Source organism: Arvicola amphibius, chromosome 3 (genome assembly GCF_903992535.2).
Source record: "Arvicola amphibius chromosome 3, mArvAmp1.2, whole genome shotgun sequence".
NCBI classification, from domain to species: Eukaryota; Metazoa; Chordata; class Mammalia; order Rodentia; family Cricetidae; genus Arvicola; species Arvicola amphibius.
Window position 1 is genome coordinate 143,812,418 of NC_052049.1, and position 22,603 is coordinate 143,835,020.

The following is a 22,603-nucleotide window of genomic DNA, read 5'->3' on the forward strand; positions in this document are numbered from 1 at the left end:
GGGGGGAATGAGCTGTGGGGGCGCTCAGAAATCCCCCAGAATCTGTGACCCAGGGACTGTGCCCCAGCGTGGCTCCTAGAAAAGACTTTTGAAAACAGATTCCTTACCTGTATAAAGGACAGACTGTCATGGGGAAGGAGTTTAAAGCAAAACAGTAAAGCAAGGATGTGTGTGGCAGGTCCTGTGTCTTTGCCATAGTGAGCCTAAGCTGAGGCAGGGTAGTATGTTTGCTCTGCTGAGGGGAAGCCGGGGCCCTGTCTGGAGAGGCATACACAGGGCCAGAATTGGAGGTAGGGTTGCAGTGAGGAAGCTCTTGGGGTCTGGAGGGACACAGTGAGGTCTTGGGTGCCGTGTGTGTGCGCATGCATGTGTGCATGTGTATACATCTATGTGTAGAGGCCTGAGGTCAGCCTCAGATCCTTGTTCCTGTCAGCTTTGCTTTTTAAACAGGCCTCTCACTTTTACCTGAACCTTGCCAAGTAGGCTAGACTGGTCAGTGACTTCCAGGGATCCTCTTGTCTCTGCCTCCCCAGCACTGGGATGGCAAGCTCCAGCCACTGTGCCAACTTTATTTTACTCTCAGGTCCTGATACATGTGCCATCTCCTCAGGCCTAGGACGTGAGCTTTGAAAAAGCCCAAGTGAACTGAACCACTGGAGTGTTTGTTTTTTTATTTTTTTAAGTTACTTTTCAAATTTTTAATTGTGCATGTCCACTCACACAGAACAACAACAAAAAAAAATGCGAGGTATTGTTTAAGTCAGATTTCCTTTAAAGCCTCCAGTCGGGCCAGTGAGATGACCCAACAGACTTTGGCCAAGTCTGAGGACCCTAGCTGCATCCCTAGGAGCCATGTGGTTGAAGGAGAGACTGACTCCTGCAAGTGGTCCTCTGAGGTCCACATACAACACATGCACACACATACGATATGACACACACATACATACACACACACACACACACACACACACGGTATGACACATGCACACACATACAATACGACACATGCACACACATACAACACATGCACACACATTCGATACGACACATGCACAAACATATAATAAGTAAACAAAACGCTGTAGTTTTAAAAGAAATTTAAAGATGAATGAAAAATCAATCATAAGCTACAGCTCATTTGGGGAAGGGCTTGCCTAGAATGCACAAGGCCCCAGGTTCCATTCTCTGCCCCACATAAACCAGGCATGCAGGCCTATAATCCTAGCATTTGGGAGGTCAAGGCAAAAGGATCAGAAGGTCAGGGTTATCCTCAGCTACAAAATGAGTTTGAGGCCAGCCTGGGCTGCAAGAGACTCTGTTCAAAAACAAACAGATTATATAAATAAATATGTTTAAGTCCGTGTTGCAGACAGAGATGAGAAGTCTAGAAGGGAATGAGCAACTCCTGAATCGGAATCTGTCCTCAGCCCCGTAGCTTTAACACTCAGACCAGTGTGCCCGAAGTAGCCCAAATGGCTTGTGTACCAGGGAGTAGCTTGCCTCAGTTGTGCAGCCAGGAGCTCCTACCACCCTAGCCTCCTGCAGGGTTCTTCTGCCTGGAGCCCCACCCTACCCTATCTGCTGATACCGAGGGTGCCCTTGCTTCAATTGACAGTCACGCAGCTATGGCTTGTGTTGGTTTCCTATGCACACCACGCTGCACAGACTTCCACGGTCTGATAGCTGTTAGCTCGGGCTCAGAAGTCTCAATGGGTCAGTGGCTTCAGAGGTTCTGGGGGAGCCGTTCCCCACATCCTGAGGACATTGTGGTCCTCAGCTTACAGTTTGTGTTCTTGGTGTCTAGAGGCCATTCCATGGCTCACACCTGAGGAATCATGGTCCTCAGCTTACAGCTTATGTTCTTAGTGTCTAGAGGTCGTTCTGTGGCTCAGAGGCTACTTTATTCTGACCACTGCTTCTGGCATCGCCCTCTCTGGCTCACTCTGCTGTCTCCCATGAAAAGGACCCTTGGGGTTACACTGAGTCCACCCAGATCACAGTCCCATCTCAAAACCTTTAACATCCTCACAGATGTAAAGGCCCCTTGCCTCATAAGGCAATGTCTTCACGGTTTCCAAAGCTGTGAGCCTCATCAGGAGCCATGGATTCGGCTCACCAACAGCCCTTAGATCAAGGAGGATCCCCTTCTCCAGCCTCAGGCCCCAGATTCAAAGAGCGCTCTTCTACCTCCCATTCGAGATGCAAACACATCTGAGTCCCAGGAGGGCAGAGGGGGACACTCAGGCTGGCATCACCAGAGTGGCTGGAGGGCAGCCAGGGAAGGTTTCCGGTACAAGTCTCCCTTCTCCACGTCTCACTGTGTTCTAGCGAGCAGAGATGCTTTTTGTTAAAGTAGCAAAATGGTAAAGACCAAGTACTGGTCAGTGGGTCCTCCATGGTCTAGTCAGTGCAGAATGCCTATAGGGATGTATGTTCTCTCGAGAGGGCTCTGGGATGTGGAGACTTCACTTTAGATCCATCCCTCATGTGCTGTGGGACGGATTGAGTTCGGGGTGGTGTCAAGACAAGAGGAGGAAGGTGGACACAACTCAACAATAGAGTCCCAGAGTTAGAGCGAGGAACGATCGGGAAGGCGGACTGACAATGGGAAGTACTGGTAGGTCGCAGCATCCTGGGCTGTGGGTGCTTTATCCAGACTCCCAGCTCCTTAGCTGCGAAAGCAAATTTATGGAATTTTTCAATGTACAAATCCAGGTTCCATTTGGGTTAATCACAGGATTTACCAGCCAGGACAGCTGGCTTTTCTGTCCGCTGTACACGTGCTTTTGTGGAAGGTTTTACTCGCACACTGTAGTTGGAGGCCTGCACCAATCTGATCTTGTGGCTTCCGGGGAGATCCAGGCAAAACCGTACTCTAGACAGACCTGAAGCAAGTGTGTCAATAGCTTAGCATGTTCTGAGGAAATACAGCCCCAGGACCCAGGCCGAGAGAAAGCTGCTGTCCCTGCAGATGGCCTCCTCCTGCCTACTGCCTGCCCCGCCCTCTGCCTGGAGAGGGAGCAGAAAGCCAGCCTGCTCTCCATTTCCTGCCCTCTTCTTCTGCTGTGCAGTTATAGCTTGGAGCGAGCTCTCGAGGGAAAGTGTTTCTAATGAGTCCCCACATTCCCCACACTCACTGGGGAGGGGGGCAGTTAGATAAAGCAAAGGAGGCCAGGCTTTACGGCCCCCACCTACAGGCTCCTCTTTTTGCTATATGTCATGGATTGCTTCCACGTTTATAGTTTTGTAAGCACTCTCGAGATTGTGTTAAATGTATTTGAGACACATTTTACATTTAACCCAGTAGTTTCTCCTGTCACGTACAAGAGGAGCTGTTTTGGGGAGAGAGCTGAGAGACAGGATCTCGTGTATCTCATCCTGGTCTCTAACTATGCTAGGTAACTGAGGATGACCTTGAACTTCTGGTTCTCCTGCCTTCGCCTCCTATACGCCAGGATTCCAGGTGTGCACCCCCACGGACGGCCTGTTAGTCAGTGTCGCTGAGAGCTGAGAGGTAGCCCCATCCTGACGGGAGATTAGTCTCCCAGAGCGAGAGATTATTTTCCCAATCCCAGCTAGATGACTCTAATACTTTCATTTCAGGGTGTACAGCAGAGGCTCAGGGGAGCCTGATTGCTTCCATGGAATTGAAAATGCTGTCCTTCCATTAGCCTTCTCCCTTCTCCCCACCAGATGTAAGGGAGCAGGTGTGGCTCAGTGGCCTTCCCCCTTGCTGGTGTGGCCAGCCTGGGTCCCAGCCGCCCTTGCCGCCCTTGCTCGTGATTTCACAGCCCGGCTTCCCTTCTGTGTTGCCTACACTAGCATCTAGCAAGATTTCACCTCTAAGAGAAAGTGGAGGGAGATGACTGCAGCTGGAACGGAAGTCTGGAAGCCACTGCTCCACTCACGTATTCACCGCATCTCAGGCCCCACGCGGCTGGGACTCGCCGCCATGTTCAGCCCTGCCCACCTGGAGCACAGCGCAGGGCCTGGTTCCTGAAGGAGCTGCGTCCCTGTGTGCTGCAGCATTCTGATCTGAAGCCCGTAACCAGACAGAGCTGGTCAAGCGAGGGCCAAACCGTCTCTTGACTAACCCTGTGACCCACTGATCTGCTTCCCATATGGGAACCCATGGTTAGGGTATCTCCCATGCCCGAGAATCATTGTCCTTGATTTCCCGAAGACTCACAGCCACTTTGAGTAAAGTTGATGCCCCCGTTGAAGGTGTATGCCTGTTCTCAAGGGCCAGCGTCTGCGTAGAGAAAGTCCTCGGCCCCTCCGAGGTTTGGCTTCCTCACCTGCAGAACTTTAAAGCTGTATACACAAGCTGTTGTACAAAGCCCTCCGCCCAACCCCAATGCAATAAACGGGGGGTATTGTTCACATATACCAAAAGTCTTGGTGTGGTTGCACGTGTCTGAGGAAGAGAGAAAGGAAGGAAAGGAGGGGAGGATGGAGGGAGGGAGGTTCCTATCTGTCTTTCCCTTATCCCAGTTCTCATGCCTCCTCTAAATTCAGGTACTAATGGCATTACCTTTGACAGCCTGTCAGTAAGTAGTTGTATAGCATCCTTTGGCTCCCTGACCTCATATGACAACCTGTCAGTCACTGTCACACTACAGAATGCTTGATGCCAGGGCGTTGGCCTGTCTGTAGTTCCAGGCTATGATCCTCCTAAGAGCCAGCACAGCCTATTCCTCTACTGAGGTATTCTGCATGATATTTAATACCCAGTCAACCACTCCCATCTCCCTCTCTTGGAGTCTCCACCACGGCTTCTGGTTCTGACAACGCTTGTCCAAATTTTCCAGCAGTTTAAGCTGTGTGGGCTCCAGCTGAGCAAGAAGGCAGTGAAGGTAGTGGATGCCTTGGGCACGGGTCAGAGAACAGGTTCCTTTGGCTCAGCTTCTAGGCTGTTGCAGGCATGTCTTAGAGGGACCACAGGAGTGTGGTACAGCAAGCGCTGTGGTCCCTGCAGAGGGCTCTGCCTAAGAGAGGAGTCCCCTGGCCAGGTTCCTCCCCAGTGTCTTCATTATCCCATGCTGCAGCCAGGGACAGTTATAGAAAGACAGATCTGTGTCACTCGATGACAGTGCACCAACAGGCTGCTGTCCTGTTGGGTAACAGCTGTTATGGGGGCGCAGACATTACATCACTCCGCTCTCTGTGATGAGTCCCTTTGCTGCTCCTCATTACATCACACCTTTGGGCCTTTGCTTTCCTTAGTTGAGAATGCCCATTGCATTCTTACATAGTCTCATTCTCTGAACACAGACATCACCCTAAAGCCCAGTGCGGCCTCCTGCTGTCTCTGCGCCTTCATTTCTGGTTTAGCAAGGGTCCCTTCTGTTCCAGGCTTGAGTAGCTCTCGAGAGGAGCTAATAAGGGACCAAGCCTTCAGGAGGAGAGATGGAAGGCAGATGGCTGTGTGTGGCTAAGACAGGGTTCTTAGTCCCAGGAGGCTCAAGCAGAACACACCGCTGTCTTCCTGAAGCTTGCCTGCCAGCCAAATCTCCTAACCAGTTAGCATTCCTATTGTAGAAACCAGTGTGTTCATCACTTCTTTAAAAGATACATATACCATTTCCTGGAGGAACAGTCTGTCAGGAGGCAAAGGAGAAGTCATTCCTGCTTTCAGCCCAACCCCACAAATACATATTTAGCTCATTTCCAAATTTTCTTTTATTTCCTGATATTTAATTTTTTGTAATCCTTTAATTCAATGCTTGCAAGATTTGGCAGATACAGGCAGGATGGAGTGGGTTGGGCGTGAATCCATCCGTGTGGGAAGGGAAGACACAAAGAGAAAGGATAATTGATAGTTGGGATGTGTTAAAATTGAAGTTATGTAACGAGGGCCCTCTTTTGGTGCTGAAACATCTTGTTTTTTTTCAAAGGGATCTTAAAAAACTAGGCTTCCTCTAATGCTGAAGCAAGAGAAGCTGCAGTGTATGGGAATGGGGATCCATATAAAATATTAAACAGAACTACAGAGATGGCTCAGGGGTTAAGAGCACTGACTGCTCTTCCAGACAGAGCCCAAATCAGTTCCCAGCACCCACCTGTCAGCTCACCACAATCTGTAGCTCCAGGGGACCTGACGCCCTCTTCTGGTTTCTGCAGGCACTGCATACACTTGGTGCACATACATAGATGTAGGCAGACACATAAAAATGAATAAATCTTTAAAGAAATTAAATAGGACGTGTTCCCTACCAGTGGGGGGTTGTATAAAAGGCCTGTAAGAAATCAGAAAATTGTTCCAGGACAGGCTCTAAAGCCACAGAGAAACCCTGTCTCGAAAAACCAAAAAAAAAAAAAAAAAAAAAAAGAATTCAGAAAATTAAGTCTGTTTTTTACCTTTTCCAGTATGCCTTGTGAGGACGGTCTGCAGGAGGCTGGTGGTGTCCTGTTTGTGGAGTAATTACTCAGCACTTGGTGGGGGCTTCAGCCTGAGCACTGAGCACTGAGCTGGCATTTTGTAATGTACAAGAGCTTTTCTTTTGCTTGAGTATTTTTGCTTCATTTGTTTGTTTTGTTTGGGGGGCCAGGTATAGCTCCAGCTGGTCTCACGCTCACAGAGATCCACCTGCCTGGGCCTCAGGGGTGGGGAGCTGGGATTACAGACGTGCCCCACCATGCTGAAACATTGGGGCTTTCATTGGGACTTCTCTGCTCTTTCTTCTCGAGGGGCACTAACAGGGATCAGGCCTTCTTGGAGAAATGACTGGTTTCATGGTTGGCGTAGTGCAGGAAGCCTGAACTGGGGACCCCTAAAGATAATAAATGTGGCAGGAAGCCACAAGAACCTGCGTGATGGGGCTTCTCCTGGGCCATGAGGACAATTTGGGCATTGGAGTGCAGCACAGAAAATGCCAAGAATGTCACTCAGAGTAGAATCCTTTCCTGGGACACCCAAGGCTGAAGATGTGGCTTGGCAGTAGAGCGCTCGCCTGGTGCGTGCAAGGCCCTAGGCTCATTCCCAGGGTGGGGAAAAAGAAGTCATAGGAACTGACCTATGACCTGGCCCATACAGTGGGTCCCACAGAGGCCACACTGCAGTCACCAACACATCATGAGGACCAGATGGGGAAAGCAGCCAGTGCGTGTGGAAGGAAGGAAGGGCTCAGGAAAATCACCAGTCGTCAGCCAGCAGTGCGGGAATGGCTGTCAGGGCGTGGTCCTGTGAGGGTGGTGTTGGAGCTGGGGGTAAAGCTCAGCCGGCAGCGCGCTCGCCTCCGTGGACAAGGCGCCACATAAACCAGGCAGGGGGCCACGTGTCTGTCACCCCAGCACTGGGGAGGGGGAGGCAGAAACATCTGAAATTCAAGGTCATCTTCAGCTACGGAGCAAATTTGTGACCAGCCTGAGTTAAGTGAGACTCTTTCTCAAGAAGCACTCCCCAAAAGTTGAGGGAGAAGCACCATATTTATATAGTCTCAGAACCCATCCCTAGATGGCACGTTTTCTTTTTTTTAATATTTATTTATTATTATGTATACAATATTCTGTCTGTGTGTATACCTGCAGGCCAGAAGAGGGCACCAGACCCCATTACAGATGGTTGTGAGCCACCATGTGGTTGCTGGGAATTGAACTCAGGACCTTTGGAAGAGCAGGCAATGCTCTTAACCTCTGAGCCATCTCTCCAGCCCCCATAGATGGCACGTTTTCATGACAGAATGTGGAATGGTAACTAGTGGACCACCTTCACCAAGTGGTCAAAGTCACCATCAACGGCAGAGCGACAGGTGGTAGCAGGTGCCTCTAAAAATCTCCCTGTGGGGTTCCTGACAAGAGTCCCTGGGCAGAATCTCATCACGAGTGAGCACCAGACAGGGACCGGAGAGCCCCGAGGGATACAGTGAATGACCTGAAGCTTGCCTTTGCTGCAAAGGGTGGTGTTGGGTAGAGCAGCTCGGCAAGGCCTGTAGACTAGCCAGCACTAATTCCTGATTATATATACTATACAATATATATAACATGCAGCTATATTATATACTATATATTAAATATTATATACTATTTAAATATTAAATACTATATACTATATGTAGTTTATAAGATATACTATGGTTCTATGAGACAGCACTTTGCACCCAGAGGGAAGGTTTTTACACAAGAAGCGAGGCAGGGAAGATGTCCATGAGGGACACAGTTGTCACAGCCCTGGCCTCCAGTCATAGATCAGCCTGCCCCTGCTTCCTCCTGTGGAGGAGTAGCTCAACAGTCCACTGCCCTGACTGCGGGAACCAGGCCTTCCCTGAGCTGCACCCCTCCTTCTTCCTGCTTGCCAAAAGACTCAGGAGCCCAGGTCCTTCCTGGCTCAACCACTAACCAACAAGAGAGCGGTCCCTTCAGCTGCTTCCCATGGAGAGGAGTCCCTGAACCCTGTGGACTAGGTCTCCTATGGCTTCACGATGGGCTCTTCATCCCCTCACCATGTCTTGGCTAGCATCAGCCACACCTCTCTAAGCTCACTGAGCTATTTCTTGGCCTCAGGAAAAGGACACAGGTCCCAGCCCCCAAGTTGACCTGGTAGAGTGACGTCATGAGCAGGTTCTGTCCAGACTTTGGGGACAGTGTTGATTTATCTTCAGCGGCCTCACAGGGTCATCATTTGATCAGTGCTTGTATGGTGATTCCTGCAGCTCCCACCATGCCCCGGGCTTTGCCAGGCACAGGGACAGTTACATACAGCTTACTGCCAGGCAGCAAGGGACACAGTGTGGGGTGGTTTTGATGAAGTCGGCTTCCCGTGTGAGCAGAAAGTGGTAGAGTCTGGGGATGGATGGTTTCCTCAGTGAAGTACTTGCCTTGACCTGAGTTCATTCCCCAGCACCCCATAAAACTGCCTAGTGTGGTGGCCTGTTCTCATAACCTCAGTGCTAGGGAGACAGAGACAGGAGGATCCCTAGCCAGTTCACCCAGCCCGATTGGTGACTTCCAGGCCAAGTGAAAGACCCTGTCTCAAATATTGTTCCTGAGGATGACACCTGAGGTTGTCTTCTGGTGCACACACACACATACACACACACACACACACACACACACACACACACACACATACACCAAAAGGCAAAATCCTCAAGTTCCAGCCTGGCTTCCAGCAAGTCTGTGTAAGCCTCGGTCTCTGCCTGTTCCACCCTGCTCTTTCCTCTGCCCGTCTCTCAGGGCCAAGAGGAAAGTCTCCATGGTGCTCTAGAAATATCAAGTAGTCTTGTGCTACCTCTACTCTCTAACCTTAGAAGAAAGTGTTGCAAGGCCTAAACATTAAGAAGAGGACGCTAGGGAGCCAAAGACTTTCCTGGGGCAGCTGCAGCCTGGAGCCTGGCCCTGGGAAACAGAACTGATTGTGGCCTTGTCCTTGCAGTGCACCAGGTGGCTGAGCGGGTGGAAGCCCTGGGCCAGTTCGTCATGAAGACCAGAAGGACCCTCAAAGGCCACGGAAACAAAGTCCTGTGCATGGATTGGTGCAAAGACAAGCGGAGGATCGTGAGCTCCTCACAGGTACCGCACGAGGTTATCATGTTGCACTCAGGGTGAGACAGTATTCCAGTCACACAGCTCAGAAGGAAAGAGCCGTCCAGTCCACTGGACTTTGCTAACTCTCTAAGGGATGTGAGCGAGTTAATCCTCCTGCAGCGCTAAAGCCGTGTGTCAGTGTTAGAGCCCTTGTCTGGGAAGCACTGTGCCTTGGGGTTGATCCCCAGCACTGGACAGACAGATGCTCCAGCACCCTGGGGAATGTCACTGGCTTTGAATTAGTGATGGAAGAAATACTCTAGACTCTGTCTGACTCCTTTGATGAAGCATTCAGGATCATTTCTCCCTAAGCATGTCACAGGGTCTCCTTTGTGAGTGAAGCCATTTTTAAAGGTCTTTCCGAGGGCCATAAATGATTGAGATCCCACTAATGGCTTTTTTCTATTATAAAAATGTGGTTTTTTTAAAACGGGGTCTCAGTATGTAGTCCCGGCTGGCCTGGAAATTGCTATGTAGACCAGGATGGCCTTGAACTTAGATCCTCCTGCCTCTGCCTCATGAGCACTGGGATTAAAGGTGTTTGCCACCACACCCCAGTGGTCTGTTGATTCTTATTGTGCTTAATAATAAGAAATTTACGTAACTGTTTGAAATACATAGTTTCTTGTATAGCTTCTGTAATTAATTTTTTATCTTATACTCCATTGCTGCATAACACATCACCCCAAAACTGAGATAGAAGATTCAGCTCTGAGGTCCAGCACTTGCCAGACGAGCACAAAGCCTTGGGTTCCATCCCCAGCACTAAACTAAATTACCCCCAAATGAGGCATCCTAGCAAAAGGGTGTCATATATCACAGGATTTCTGAGAGTTGGACACCTGGGCATTGCTTCTTACACCACTGTGAGGTTGCTGAAGATGTAGGTGTGGCTGGCTACAGTTGGCTGTCTGTGTGACACCTCGCAGGATGCCTTGCTCACATGGCCATTGGCAGCTGACCTCCCTTACAGCAGGTGACCCAAGAGAGGGAAACAGAAGCAAGCAGAGCTCTTTTGTGACCAGCCTTGGAACTGGCCTTCCTTTTTTTTTTCTGTCATGTTGCATTGGGCACATAGAACGTCTCTGATAAAATAAGGAGGGAAACTGACTCCTTCAGCTTAACAAATTTTTCTTTTGGTTTTTTCGAGACAGGGTTTCCCTGTAGTTTCTAGAGTCTATCCTGGAACTAGCTCTTGTAGACCAGGCTGGCCTCAAACTCAGAGATCCGCCTGCCTCTGCCTCCCGAGTGCTGGGATTAAAGTTGTGCGCCACCACCGCCCGGCCAGCTTAATAATTTTTATGTATAGTTTTAGGTTAGGTATTGTCTTAGGTTTCTATGGCTACACCCCCAGCCCCTTGTGTGCCACTCTTATTGGAGAAGGAAGGGGAGGCAAGGCCACATGGCCCCTTCTGAGTACACTCCATGCAACCCCCTCTGCTCGAGAGAGACGGGTGGGGGGATGGGGGGTGCTGTGGGTGGAAGTGTTGGATGGAGGCTGCACCAAAAACTTACTTGGGGAGGATGTGGTATTCCAGTTTGCCTGCTCCAATCACAGTCGGCCATGGAGATAGATGCAAGGCAGGAACTCAGGGCATGGACCTGGAGGCAGGCACCAAAACAGGCTGTGAAGGATCACTGTGTACTGACTTGCTTCTAGACTCGAGCCACCTCCATGCCACAGCTGCTGGCCTTGGTGGTTGTCTCGTGGTGCTGGCATCTCCAAAACATTGGTTTCTCCACTGCAACTTGGCTGCACCTTCCCCAGTAACCTCTTCAGGGCCTGTAACACTGCTGCATGGTGGCATGCCTTAACTTCCCTTTATGATTCCTTCGGTCCTGGGCATGCCACTGCTCCCGAGGCTGAACTTTTCCAGTGACCTCTCTCTCCTTCAGGGTCCCAGCCTTGTCACATAGTGCCAGGCTTCGGCTGCTCTCCATGACCCTCTGTGCCCTCAAAACCAGTACCATCTAAATGACTCTTACACATTACCAAGTTTAGCTGCCAGCATGAGGTACAGCCTTGGCTGTCTCTGGACCACAGCCTCCATGTGCCGACCCTGAGGAAACACTTCTCAGAAAGTTTTGTTTTAGTGAAGCTGGTCTCTTATTAATCACCACCAGGCATGGTAGCATGTACCTGCAATCCCAGCACTTGAGAGATGGAGGCAGGAGAATTAGGAGTTCAAGGTCATCCTTGGTTACATGAATTTAAGAGCAGCCTGGGCTACATATGAACTTGCCTCAAACAAACAGAAACCTATGAACCTATATATTCTGTAGACCAGACTCAGATAGATAGATTGTATATATACAGTGTGGTGTGTGTGTGTGTGTGTGTGTGTGTGTGTGTGTGTGTGTGTGTGTGTGTGTGTAAAGGTTTTCCCACACATCTGGATCTGGCTCACCTCTTCCAGTTATTATTTTTCCTTAATAACCTTTGTAGGTATAAAATTGTACATGTGCTGGGGTGGAAACACTTGTATTGCTTTTGCAGAGGACCCAGGTTCAGTTCCCATCATCCACTTCAGGTAGCTTACAATACCAGCTCCAGGGGATGTAGTGACCTCCTTTGGCCTGTGTGGACACTACACTCACATGCACACACACACACACACACACACACACACTCCTTCTCTCTCTCACACACACAAATACATAAGTGAAAATCAATCTTTTTAAGAGAGAGTGTACATGCTCCGGTGACCCACCTGCTGTAGCGTGTGTCAGTCGCATGCTGGATAGGACAAGTGTTAGTGTGGCATGTGACCTGTAGGTCTAGCGTGTCATGTTGCACTTGCTTTTTATTTTATACCCGTAACAAATCTATCACCCATACATATTAAAAATACCAGAGAATAGAGCTGAGTTTTGACTCCCATTTTAGTCATTACCTTAATTAAATGTAGCAGGCGTGGTCGGTTGGCAATGGGAAATAACCAAACTAGCCTTATATGAAATACTCAGCTTTAATAAAAGGAGAAAATGGGAGAAACTTACAGAGCCAGAGTTCCAGCGAAGAGCAGGGAACCAAGAGAGCAAACCACCAAAACACGGATCTTTTAAAGGTATTTTGTGCCCTGGAGAGGTCATGCCCCTCAGACAAGGGATTGGTCAGCTACCCCATCAATTAAATTTTATTTACTGTTTAGCTTTTTTTTAGACAAGGTCTTACTTTGTAGGCTAAATTGTCCTCATACATTCAGTCCCCTAGTGTCCTACCCAACTTACCATTTTAGTGCCTTTTTGCCTAGTCTTTTCTTATATTAAGAAGTTGCTACTTAGCTATTTGACTTTTAAATCTTTGCAAGCATACCAAGTGTGGGGGATTTCCTGTCACTCACCCGCCTTCTTTTTAAAAGACAGGGTCTCCTGTTTCCCAGGCTGGCCTCAAAATCACTGTTACCTTGGATAACCTTGAACTTCTGATCCTCCTGCCTCCCCCTCCCAAGTGCTAAGATTACAGGTGTGCTCCCCACCCCTAGTTTGTGGATCATTGAGAACCGAACCCAAGGCTTCATACATGCCAGCCAAGCACCCCAGTGACGCAGCTACACCCCCAGCCCCTTCTGTGCCACTCTTATTGGAGAAGGAAGGGGAGGCAAGGCCACCTGGCCCCTTCTGAGTACACTCCATACACCCTCCTCTGCTCGAGAGAGACCCAGGGATGGGGGGATGTGGGTGGAAGTGTTGGATGGAGGCTGGAAACACTGAAGATTCTGGAACAGTCTTTGGATTATCAGCAACTTTCTCCCTTTAACAAAGGAGATTAATCACCCTGATGAGTAGGAATAGGGTTTGGGGGTGGAGGTAAGTTCTCCCCAGGTATGTGGGCGCCTGGCAAGTACACCAGCTTGTGGAAGATCACAGTTTGATGGGACTCCAGAGTGCACAGTGGGTAGGCGGTGGGAAATGGCAGGCAGTGAGGCGGAGGAAATCACCGCATTGACTCTGTGTCCCTGTCTGCGGAGTGTGGGCTCTAGGTGCCGAGGCCCCTGGTGTGCAGGCTCAGAGCCCCTGCCTTATGGTGAGTGATTGGCTTTCCTAATCTATCCTGTGCATCCTGTTTGGCCATTTAGGCAGAAGTTAGAGACACCTGAGCCCAGGGATCTTAAAAGGCCCCTAACTATGCACTTCGGCCGCAGACACTCAGCGATATCCTGGCTTCTCCCACCAGATGTGGTGGAGAAGGGATCTGTCACTTTGCCATCTGATCTTGCTTCTGCCCTAAGAAGTATTTCCTAGCCCATCTCCCTGCCTCATTCACCACCTGAACTTCCAAATGGCTTGAGGGATTAAAAAGTTGAACTTGAACCAGGCACAGAGATACATGCCTGTAAGCCCAGCCAGCACTCACAAAGCAGGCAGATCCAACATTCAAGGTCATCCTGAGCTACAGGTCAAGGTCAAAGCCAACCCAAGCCAAAAGAAAGAAAAAGTATCTGCCTTTTGCTTTCTTTTATTCCACCCAGACCAAAAAAAAAAAAATGTAAAGCGGAGAGCCGAGCCTTCATAGAGCTCTCTGGAAAATCCAGCCCCACTTCCTCACAAAGTGGAAGGGTCTTGATCATCCTGGATTTCAGCTGCCTCCCTCGCTGCCCATGAGGACACGGTGTTCTACGGACTTCTAGGCCGTTACTGGTAAGAACGCACTGGCAGGTGCCCACTCCTGAACTGTTGTTTCTTCTCTCTCCAGGATGGGAAGGTGATTGTGTGGGATTCCTTCACGACTAACAAGGTGAGGTGTCCCTCCCCACCACATCCTGGGCCTCGGGTTCCCAGCCTTACTGCCCTCTAGGACCCTGTGAATGGCTGAAAACAGCAACTCTGCCGGCACCCCCAGCCTCACTCCCTAGAGGACCACAATCCCAGACCAGACAGGGCACAGGGAGAGAAACCTGCCAATCCCCCACACTTGGCTGTGTTTCCTATTTTTTTTCTGAGTGATCATGAAGAGGATCAAAATTCTGTCTTCTCTCCCACCTCTACCTCTAGCCAGAGCCCATGGCGCTATAGAAATGCGCACACATAGTAAGGAAGGATGCTACTTCCGGATCCGACCAATACTGTGGCATGGGCTCCAAGGCAGGAGTGCTCTTGGCACACACACCTCAGGTAGATCTAAGGTTAGACTGTTTCCACAGGTAAAGACCAGAACTCTAAATGCAGGCATGGATGCAGGCCGGGGCCCACAGCATTTGTACAAGGTAGTGCCATATGCTAAGTGTGGGTGTTAGTATCTGTCTGGAAAGGCTTGTTTCTCACCATAGAAAAGGGAACCCAAGTGCATAGTGTACATTGTTAAATGTGTTAGTAGATGCGGTCAGCAGCCGAGACATACCTTGGTCAAGTGAGGGCCATTTTCCAGGACAGAGTCGCTAGTGGTCAGGCCCCTGGCAAATGGTTAAAAAAAAATAATGCAGCCGGGCAGTGGTGGCGCACGCCTTTAATCCCAGCACTCGGGAGGCAGAGGCAGGCGGATCTCTGTGAGTTCGAGACCAGCCTGGTCTACAAAAGCTAGCTCCAGGACAGGCTCTAAAGCCGCAGAGAAACCCTGTCTAGAAAAAACAAAAAAAAAAAAAACAAAAAAACAAAAAACAAAAAAAAAAATGCAGTACATTACTGTTCTTACTAGCTGAGACTCGGTTTGTTCTGGATGGCTGAGCCCCCTCGTCAGTGGAAAGCCCACTTTGTGAAGCCCTTACCACTGCCTTGTAAATGGTGACAAGCCAGTAGATACCCTGGTGTTTGTATTAAGACCTGTGTGGATGTGCCTGTTACTCACTGCTGACTGGTGCTAATGTTTCAGGAGCACGCTGTCACCATGCCCTGCACATGGGTGATGGCTTGCGCTTACGCTCCGTCGGGATGTGCCATCGCTTGTGGGTAAGTTTCCCAAATGTCCCATTAGCCACAAAATACTGTTTTGCTTTGTATAGTCAAATATTCCAAAATCCAAACGATCCAAAAGCATTTCTGACCCAGGCCTGTACTTTCCCCCCGAGACAGGCTTTCTCTGTACAGTCCTAGCTGTCCTGGAACTCACTCTGTAGACCGGGCCAGCCTCGAACTCAGAGACCTCTGTCCTTTCTAACCATGAAAAACAACTAAGTCCAGAGTGAGCAGCCCTTAGAAGCGGCTGGCCAAGAGCTGTCGTGAACAACAAAAAGCAGTCAGAGGTCCAGGGAGAAGGCTCAGTGGATAAAGGAAGTGAGGACCTGAGTTCAGACCCCGTCACCCACATGAAAACCTGGACAGAGGCCCACAGGTGGCTCAGAGAGTAACTGAGCTGTGCAAGCTGGTGGCCTGAGTCCAGTCCCTGGGTCCCACTGTGGATGGAGAGACCTGACTCCTGAGAGCTGAGCTCTGACTCCACATGTGTGCTGTGGTACATTCCTCTCTCTCTCTCTCTCTCTCTCTCTCTCTCTCTCTCTCTCCCTCTCTCTCTCTCTCTCTCTCTCTCTCTTTCTCTCTCTCTTCTCTCCTCTCTCTCTCTCTCTCCTTTCTCTCCTCTCTCTCTCCCCCTCTCTCTCTTTCACACACACAAAAAAACACTAAAATACTTTTTCAGTTAAAAAGTTTAGATTTATTTTATTTTATGTGTATAGTGTTTGCCTGCATGTATATGTGCACACCATGTGTGTTCCCAGTGTCCACACAGGTCAGAAGAGTGTGTTGGATCCTCTGGAACCGAAGTTACAGATGATTATGAACCAATATACGGGTGCTGAGAAATGAACCCAGGTCCTCTGTAAAAGTAACCAGTGCTCCTTTTTAAAAAAATAAATGAATATCAATTTTTCTAATGGTTTTGTTGATGTTTTGCATTTGCTGGTTTTTGCTTATTTAATCTTGTTATGAATATTTATACAGTCTATACATTGCATGCATACCTGATGTCCCCAGCGTCCAGAAGAGAGCTTTGGAGCCCCTGCAACTGGAGTTACAGGGTCATGAGCTGCCTTGTGGTTGCTGGGATTGAACCCAGGTCCTCTGCAAGAACAGCCAGTGTTCTTAACCACTGAGCCATCTTTCCAGCCATTAGGCCCTTAGCTCCTTGGCTCCTTATTAGCTGATAGGGACCCTTGCTAACCTCTGAGGTGTGATAAAAAATGCAGTGGATGTATAAGGGATGTTCTTATTTGGGGGAGATATAAATGTGTACCTTGATCTATGTAGAATTAAATACCATGTCTGCATCTAGATAGTTCTGCATTTGCTCCTACACACTTGTTTGTGGGCCCAAGGAAAGGAATTCCCAGTTTCATATTTGTGGGTTTGTTTCCGTTTGACAGTAGATTAGAAGGTCTTCAGAGTCAAAGCAGAGAAGTTTTAATGTAAGATGCTGCTGAAAAAAAAGTTTGCAAAGTCAGTATAAATGAGAAAGCATTCATGTTGCTTGTCCTTCCGTGTCAGCCTTTGGTTCCTCTGTCTTGTGTGCCAGGGGTCTGGATAATAAGTGTTCCGTGTATCCACTGACATTTGACAAAAATGAGAACATGGCTGCTAAGAAGAAGTCTGTCGCTATGCACACAAACTACCTGTCTGCCTGCAGCTTCACAAACTCGGACATGCAGGTAAGTGCTCGCATTACCCCGGTCACCCCCTTGCAGCAGGTAAGTGTTCGCATTACCCTGGGGCACCCCCTTGCAGAACACATCTGGGAACTGCAGGGTAAGGCTTGCCCTGTGTGGTGCAGTCTCCAGAGGTCGTTTCTCCTTGGGCACTGTTCTTAATAAAATCAGAAAAAGGAAAGCCCGGAGTACTGGGGTAGAGTTAAACTCTGCTGATGCAGTGAGCACTCTGCTTCGGTTGGATGAAGGACAAGAGTGCAGCCTGTAAGGCAGACAGCATAGCACCCCACAGCTGCTGGGCTTCAGGGCATGCACTGCATGCATCTCCCTGCCCATGTTTTACACTTTCATTTTTACATTTCTTTTCAGATTTATTTTATGTGTATTAAGTGTTTGCCTGCTTGTATGTCTGTGTACCACACGCATGCAGTGCCCACAGAGGCCAGAAGAGGGCATCAGATCCCCTGCAGGAAACCAAACACCCCACCACCACCACCACCTACCACACACACACACACACACCCTGTTCTCTGCAACAGCAGCCAGTGCTCTTATTCTCTGAGCCATCTCTCCAGCCCTTACACTCTAATCCTAAAAACATAAAAATAAAAGTTGAGGCTGGAGAAATGGCCTCATAACTAGCCAGGTATCCCAATAGACGCCTATAACTCCAGCTATAAGAGATCTGACTCCTAATTTAAACTTCTGCACTCAAAGGCACACACACACACACACACACACACACTTTTTTCCTCCCTCGCACACACATAAATTCTTTTAAAAAAAAAGCCTTTTAATAAAAAAAAAAGCAAGAAGAAAATGTTATGGGCACCATAAGTCTGTGCCCTGCCTTGCCACAGCAAGGGCACAGCTCTGACACACCGACTACATGTCTTTGGCGGGTTGTGACTGCTCTCATAGTTGAGTCAGCCATACAGACCTGCACGGCAGGCAGGAACCTGGTTTAGGACCTGGTAATGCTGGGCTAGAAGCCCAGCAAGCCGAGGGTCTTCAAGTGAGACATGGTGACCGAGCTGTTAACCTTGTTAAGCTTGTTAAGTTGTTATACGGCTGGCCCTGTCTTCCAGGAAGAGTATTTCCTGGGGCAAGCAGATAGGTGTGTGTGTTCATGCATGTGTTCACATGCATACATGTGCACACGTGTGGAGGGCAGAGGGCAGACTCAGTTGTTGATCCTTATGAGCCATCCGCCATATTTTTTGAGACTGGATCTCTCATTAGGCCTCGGGGCTCCCCAGTTAGGATAGGATGGCCGTCCAGCAAGACCCAGGACCTATCTGTCTTAATTACAAGTGTGTACCACTGCAGGGCTCCAACTCAGGTCTTCATGCTTGCCTGGCAAGCACTTTACAAAACAAATAAATAACCAAAAAACCTCTCGCACGCTCTGACTTTCCACTTATAGGAGAGACTTCTTGGCATTTGTCCTCAGTAGTGTGTGTGTGCTTCTGTCTTCTGTGGAAGGTTAAGTCTTTAGTAACCTTCCCCAGCGCTCTCTTTCTTCACGCAGATCCTGACAGCCAGTGGTGATGGGACATGCGCCCTGTGGGATGTAGAGAGCGGACAGCTGCTGCAGAGCTTCCATGGGCATGGGGCTGATGTCCTCTGCTTGGACCTGGCCCCCTCAGAAACTGGAAACACCTTCGTGTCTGGGGTAAAGACAAGGAAAATCTCTGGGGTCTTCTATCCACTAGGGATGTAGATGCTGGCAGTTCTTTGTCCTCGGGTCTGGTCCTGTCTCTTTCCTGGAACTGTTCAGCTCCCTAGAATGGAGATCTGGAATGTTCTGTTTGAATGCTGCCACTCAGGGCTCAATTGTAGGCCGCTGGGTGTGTACAATGCATATTAAGATGAGCTAGTGCTGGCATATCACTAGGCGGCCGGAGGTGGGGGACACAGGAAACACTCCCATCCCACATCCCTTGGTCACCATCCTCCTCTCGCCTTTGGGTGCAGGAAACAGAACAGGAACTATAGGAATCAGCATCCATGGACCTTAACTGGTTTCATCTAGAAGCTTAACATACTTCACAATCGCACTCGCTGCCCTTTCTCCCAGATGGTACCCACATTAGATGAAAGAGTTTGTCGCGTGTGTTGTGTAGTTGGGAGGGATGCCAACTCCCAAACCTGCCTCCCCTGGTCAGGAGATGGTGGTAATTTCTGTAGCCAAATGACACAAAGCTCTCTACTACGAGCTGCCCAGGCAACAGCCTTGGGAGACAAGCCATTAAGAGCCTCCCATTGCTCATGGGGAGAGATCCTGATTTTCTGCTTATTTTGGTCATCCATATGTGCCTTTGTATAACTGCATCGTCCCTGCTCAACCACACTGCTCTCTTGAAGTGACCATTATCTCTGTAGACTATATTGTCTCTGCATACGTGAGCTCCATTCACCTTAGCGTCCACTAGGTGGTTGGAGATACTTGAATTGTATTGTCTCAGTCCTCAGTGAAACTCTCAGGGTGCTATACCCCAGGACAGGTGCTCCTAAGATGTCACTGGACCTCTTTATACCTTTGAAGCCAACTAACTTGAATGCTTTAAGTCATCAGTTCTTCTGACTGTTGAGAGAATGCCTTTTGCTATTCAGGCTCTGTGGGAATTTATCAAAAGAGCTCCCAGCATCTTGATAGCAAAATATGGAAAATTTTTTGCTTATGGTTTATGAATGACTCAGAGAGAGCATGTAGTTTTCAGGGTTGAGGCAGAAGGCCCGGCGGGGGTGTGACTTTCCACTGTCGCCCCCAGTTGTTCAATGGCAGGCCTATGAAGAGCCCCTGGACAGCTGTTTCCCAGGTTGGCATGCTGCTGAGGTACAGGTGACCCAAAGGGACCCCATTTCTAACTCTGCTGAGGGTTGGCTCTGCAATTCCAACAAAGCCGAGGCTCTTGGCTACTCGGCTTTGATACCACCAACCTATCCGTTAGTGTCAGCAGCCTGGGCACCCCACCCCACCACATGCACCAACATCTGCTTGCTTTGGGCTTAGGGAAGGGAAAGGAGAAAATGGAAGAGGAGTGAAGGAGAATGAAAAGCCCAGGAGGAAGGAGGGAGGAAACCCCGAAGGTCTTGTTCCAACTCAGAGATGGACCAAAGAGGGAAAGACACTAAGGGTGTGTGTGTGTGTGTGTGTGTCTGTATGTGTGTGTCTGTATGTGTGTGTCTGTGTTTGAAGAAACCTGCCCACTCTTCTATCCTGAGATCCCTCGGTTCTGCCTCCTCAGCCTCACTGGGTGGAGGCGCTTGTTCAGGCTCATCCCTGTCTGTATATGGTACTTGCAGTTGATAGCTAACCCGGCGATCTTCTGCCTCCTCAGCCTCACTGGGTGGAGCAGCTTGTTCAGGCTCATCCCTGAGTCTATATAGTACTTGCAGTTGATAACTAACCAGGCGATCTTCTGTTTGCAGGGTTGTGACAAGAAGGCCATGGTGTGGGACATGCGCTCTGGACAGTGTGTGCAAGCCTTTGAAACTCATGAATCTGACGTCAACAGTGTCCGGTCAGTGAGCAAAATACATGAGATTCTCTGTCCTGGGGCTTTACCGGGGCCTAGATCACACACATGCATGCACACACACACATACGCACATCCCAGAGGTTACCTGAAGAGAGAGGGCTCCTTCTCAACAGGAAAGGTTCCAGGTCTCAGGAACACTTAATCTACTTGCTTTAGAGCAACCTATATCCTCCCTGAGTGAGCCGGTATTTCTTGACCATTCTTCACATACTTAATGGGTGTATACATGCCAGGCATTTCCTCAGCATGATAGACAAGGCCCCTGTTGCCCTTCAGGAAACAAACCAGACTCAAAGAGATACACACATATACAATGAGGAGAAAATAGAACAGGGATAGGAATGAACGAGCTGCTTCTTAGACGGCAACTGCCTCTGAGAAGCTGATATTAAGTTGAAGAGCCAGGCTTTCAGTTGGTAAGGAAGGGCACCGGGGTGAGGTGAGCCACACTGTAAGAGCCCTGTGCTCAGGGAGCCCCAGTCTCTAATCGGGACAGTCAGCGGTGGCCCATTTGTGTAGACAGGGAAGGCTAGAGGAAGTATAGAGGGAGCTGGGCAGAAGCTGCATGGGGCTACTTCAGTTGAGAAAACCCTAGACAGTTTGGTTGGTAGAGCGCTCTATGAGGTTCCAGAAAAGAATTGGGACTTCACATGTTCAGAAGGTGCCACAGCCATGGCTAAATATAAAGCATCTTTCTGCTCAGAGTCCTAAGAACTGTCATTGTTCTTGATGAGAAAACACCAGACATGCTCCTCTGAGTTCAGTTTCCTGCACCCTCATCAGGTGACCCACAACTGCCTCTGATTCCAGCACCAGGAAATCCAATACTCTCTTTGGGTCTCCTCAGGACACTTGCACTCACATGATCATAACCTAACACACACATACACCCCCCCCCCACACACACACACACAGTGGTTTTTTTTTTTTAAAAAAAAAAAAGCATAATATAGTCACACCATGGTGTGTGGGGCAGACAGAGCTAAACATTGTGGTCATTTTTCCTTCCAGCACCTCTGTTCTCATCCCCTTCAATCAGAACTTTATAAAAATCAAGCTTACTGGAGCCAGGGGAAGAAGGCTTATTTGGTAAATCACTTGAGGACCTAAATTCAATTTCTTAACCACTGAGCCATTTCGATCTTTATCATCCACATTAAAATGCATAGTAGCAGGTGGCTATAATCCCAGCCCTGAGGAGGCAGAGATAAGAGACTTCCTGGGGCTGAGTAGCCAGCCAACCTAGCCTGACTGGTGAACTCCAGGTCACTGAGAGAACCCCACTCAAAGGTGGAGGGCCATATTATACAGGCCCGTATTTTTACATTGTATGGTGGCCAGAATTTTAGGCTATAATTGGCACCTGCCACACAGAAGGTGGTCACCTAGCGTTTTGAGACAAACTGACGCCATCCTGAACAAAGGGTCAGGATATGCTAATATTGTTCTGGTTCTTCTTTGTAATTTGGGAGGTCACCTGTGAAAGAGGTGTTAATTTAGCCTATCCTGAGATTGACACCTGAAACTATCCTCCACCTTCTAGACGCATGCACACACACCTTCACAAATGCGTGCATTAAAAAAAATAAACTTTCCAATTCATTAGTATTTTTTATTATAATCTCCCCTTGGACAAACTGTGGGGTGAAGGCCATTTATAACCAGAAAGAAGATGCTTTGAAAGAGGTGGGGGTGCCTCTGCGTGTGGGCAGAGTGAAGGGCTTAAAGACAATTGTTCATGGGACACTGTGCTGGGAGACTGCTTAACTAGTGTACCCAGAGTTCTCTCTAGCGTAGCATAGAACCAGGTGTTGCGGCTCACTCCTGTACTCTCAGAACAGAGGAGGCGGAGGCAGGATGATCAGAAGTTCAAGGTCATTCACCTACAGAGTTCAAGACTAGTCTGGGCTACATGAGACCCCATCTATAATAAATAAATACCCTCGCTCCACTCCTGCT

At 49.0% G+C, this 22,603-nt stretch overlaps 1 protein-coding gene across 1 annotated transcript in view; it reads left to right on the forward strand.

The window, feature by feature from the left end:
• Gnb5 (G protein subunit beta 5) overlaps window positions 1-22,603 on the forward strand; it is a 31,501-nt gene that overhangs the window by 2,174 nt on the left and 6,724 nt on the right. Inside the window, exons 2-7 of the mRNA XM_038323127.1 lie at window positions 9,374-9,510; window positions 14,222-14,263; window positions 15,335-15,411; window positions 16,970-17,102; window positions 18,631-18,774; window positions 20,535-20,626. Of these exons, the coding sequence (XP_038179055.1) occupies window positions 9,374-9,510; window positions 14,222-14,263; window positions 15,335-15,411; window positions 16,970-17,102; window positions 18,631-18,774; window positions 20,535-20,626 (625 nt within the window). The remainder of the gene's footprint in view (window positions 1-9,373; window positions 9,511-14,221; window positions 14,264-15,334; window positions 15,412-16,969; window positions 17,103-18,630; window positions 18,775-20,534; window positions 20,627-22,603) is intronic.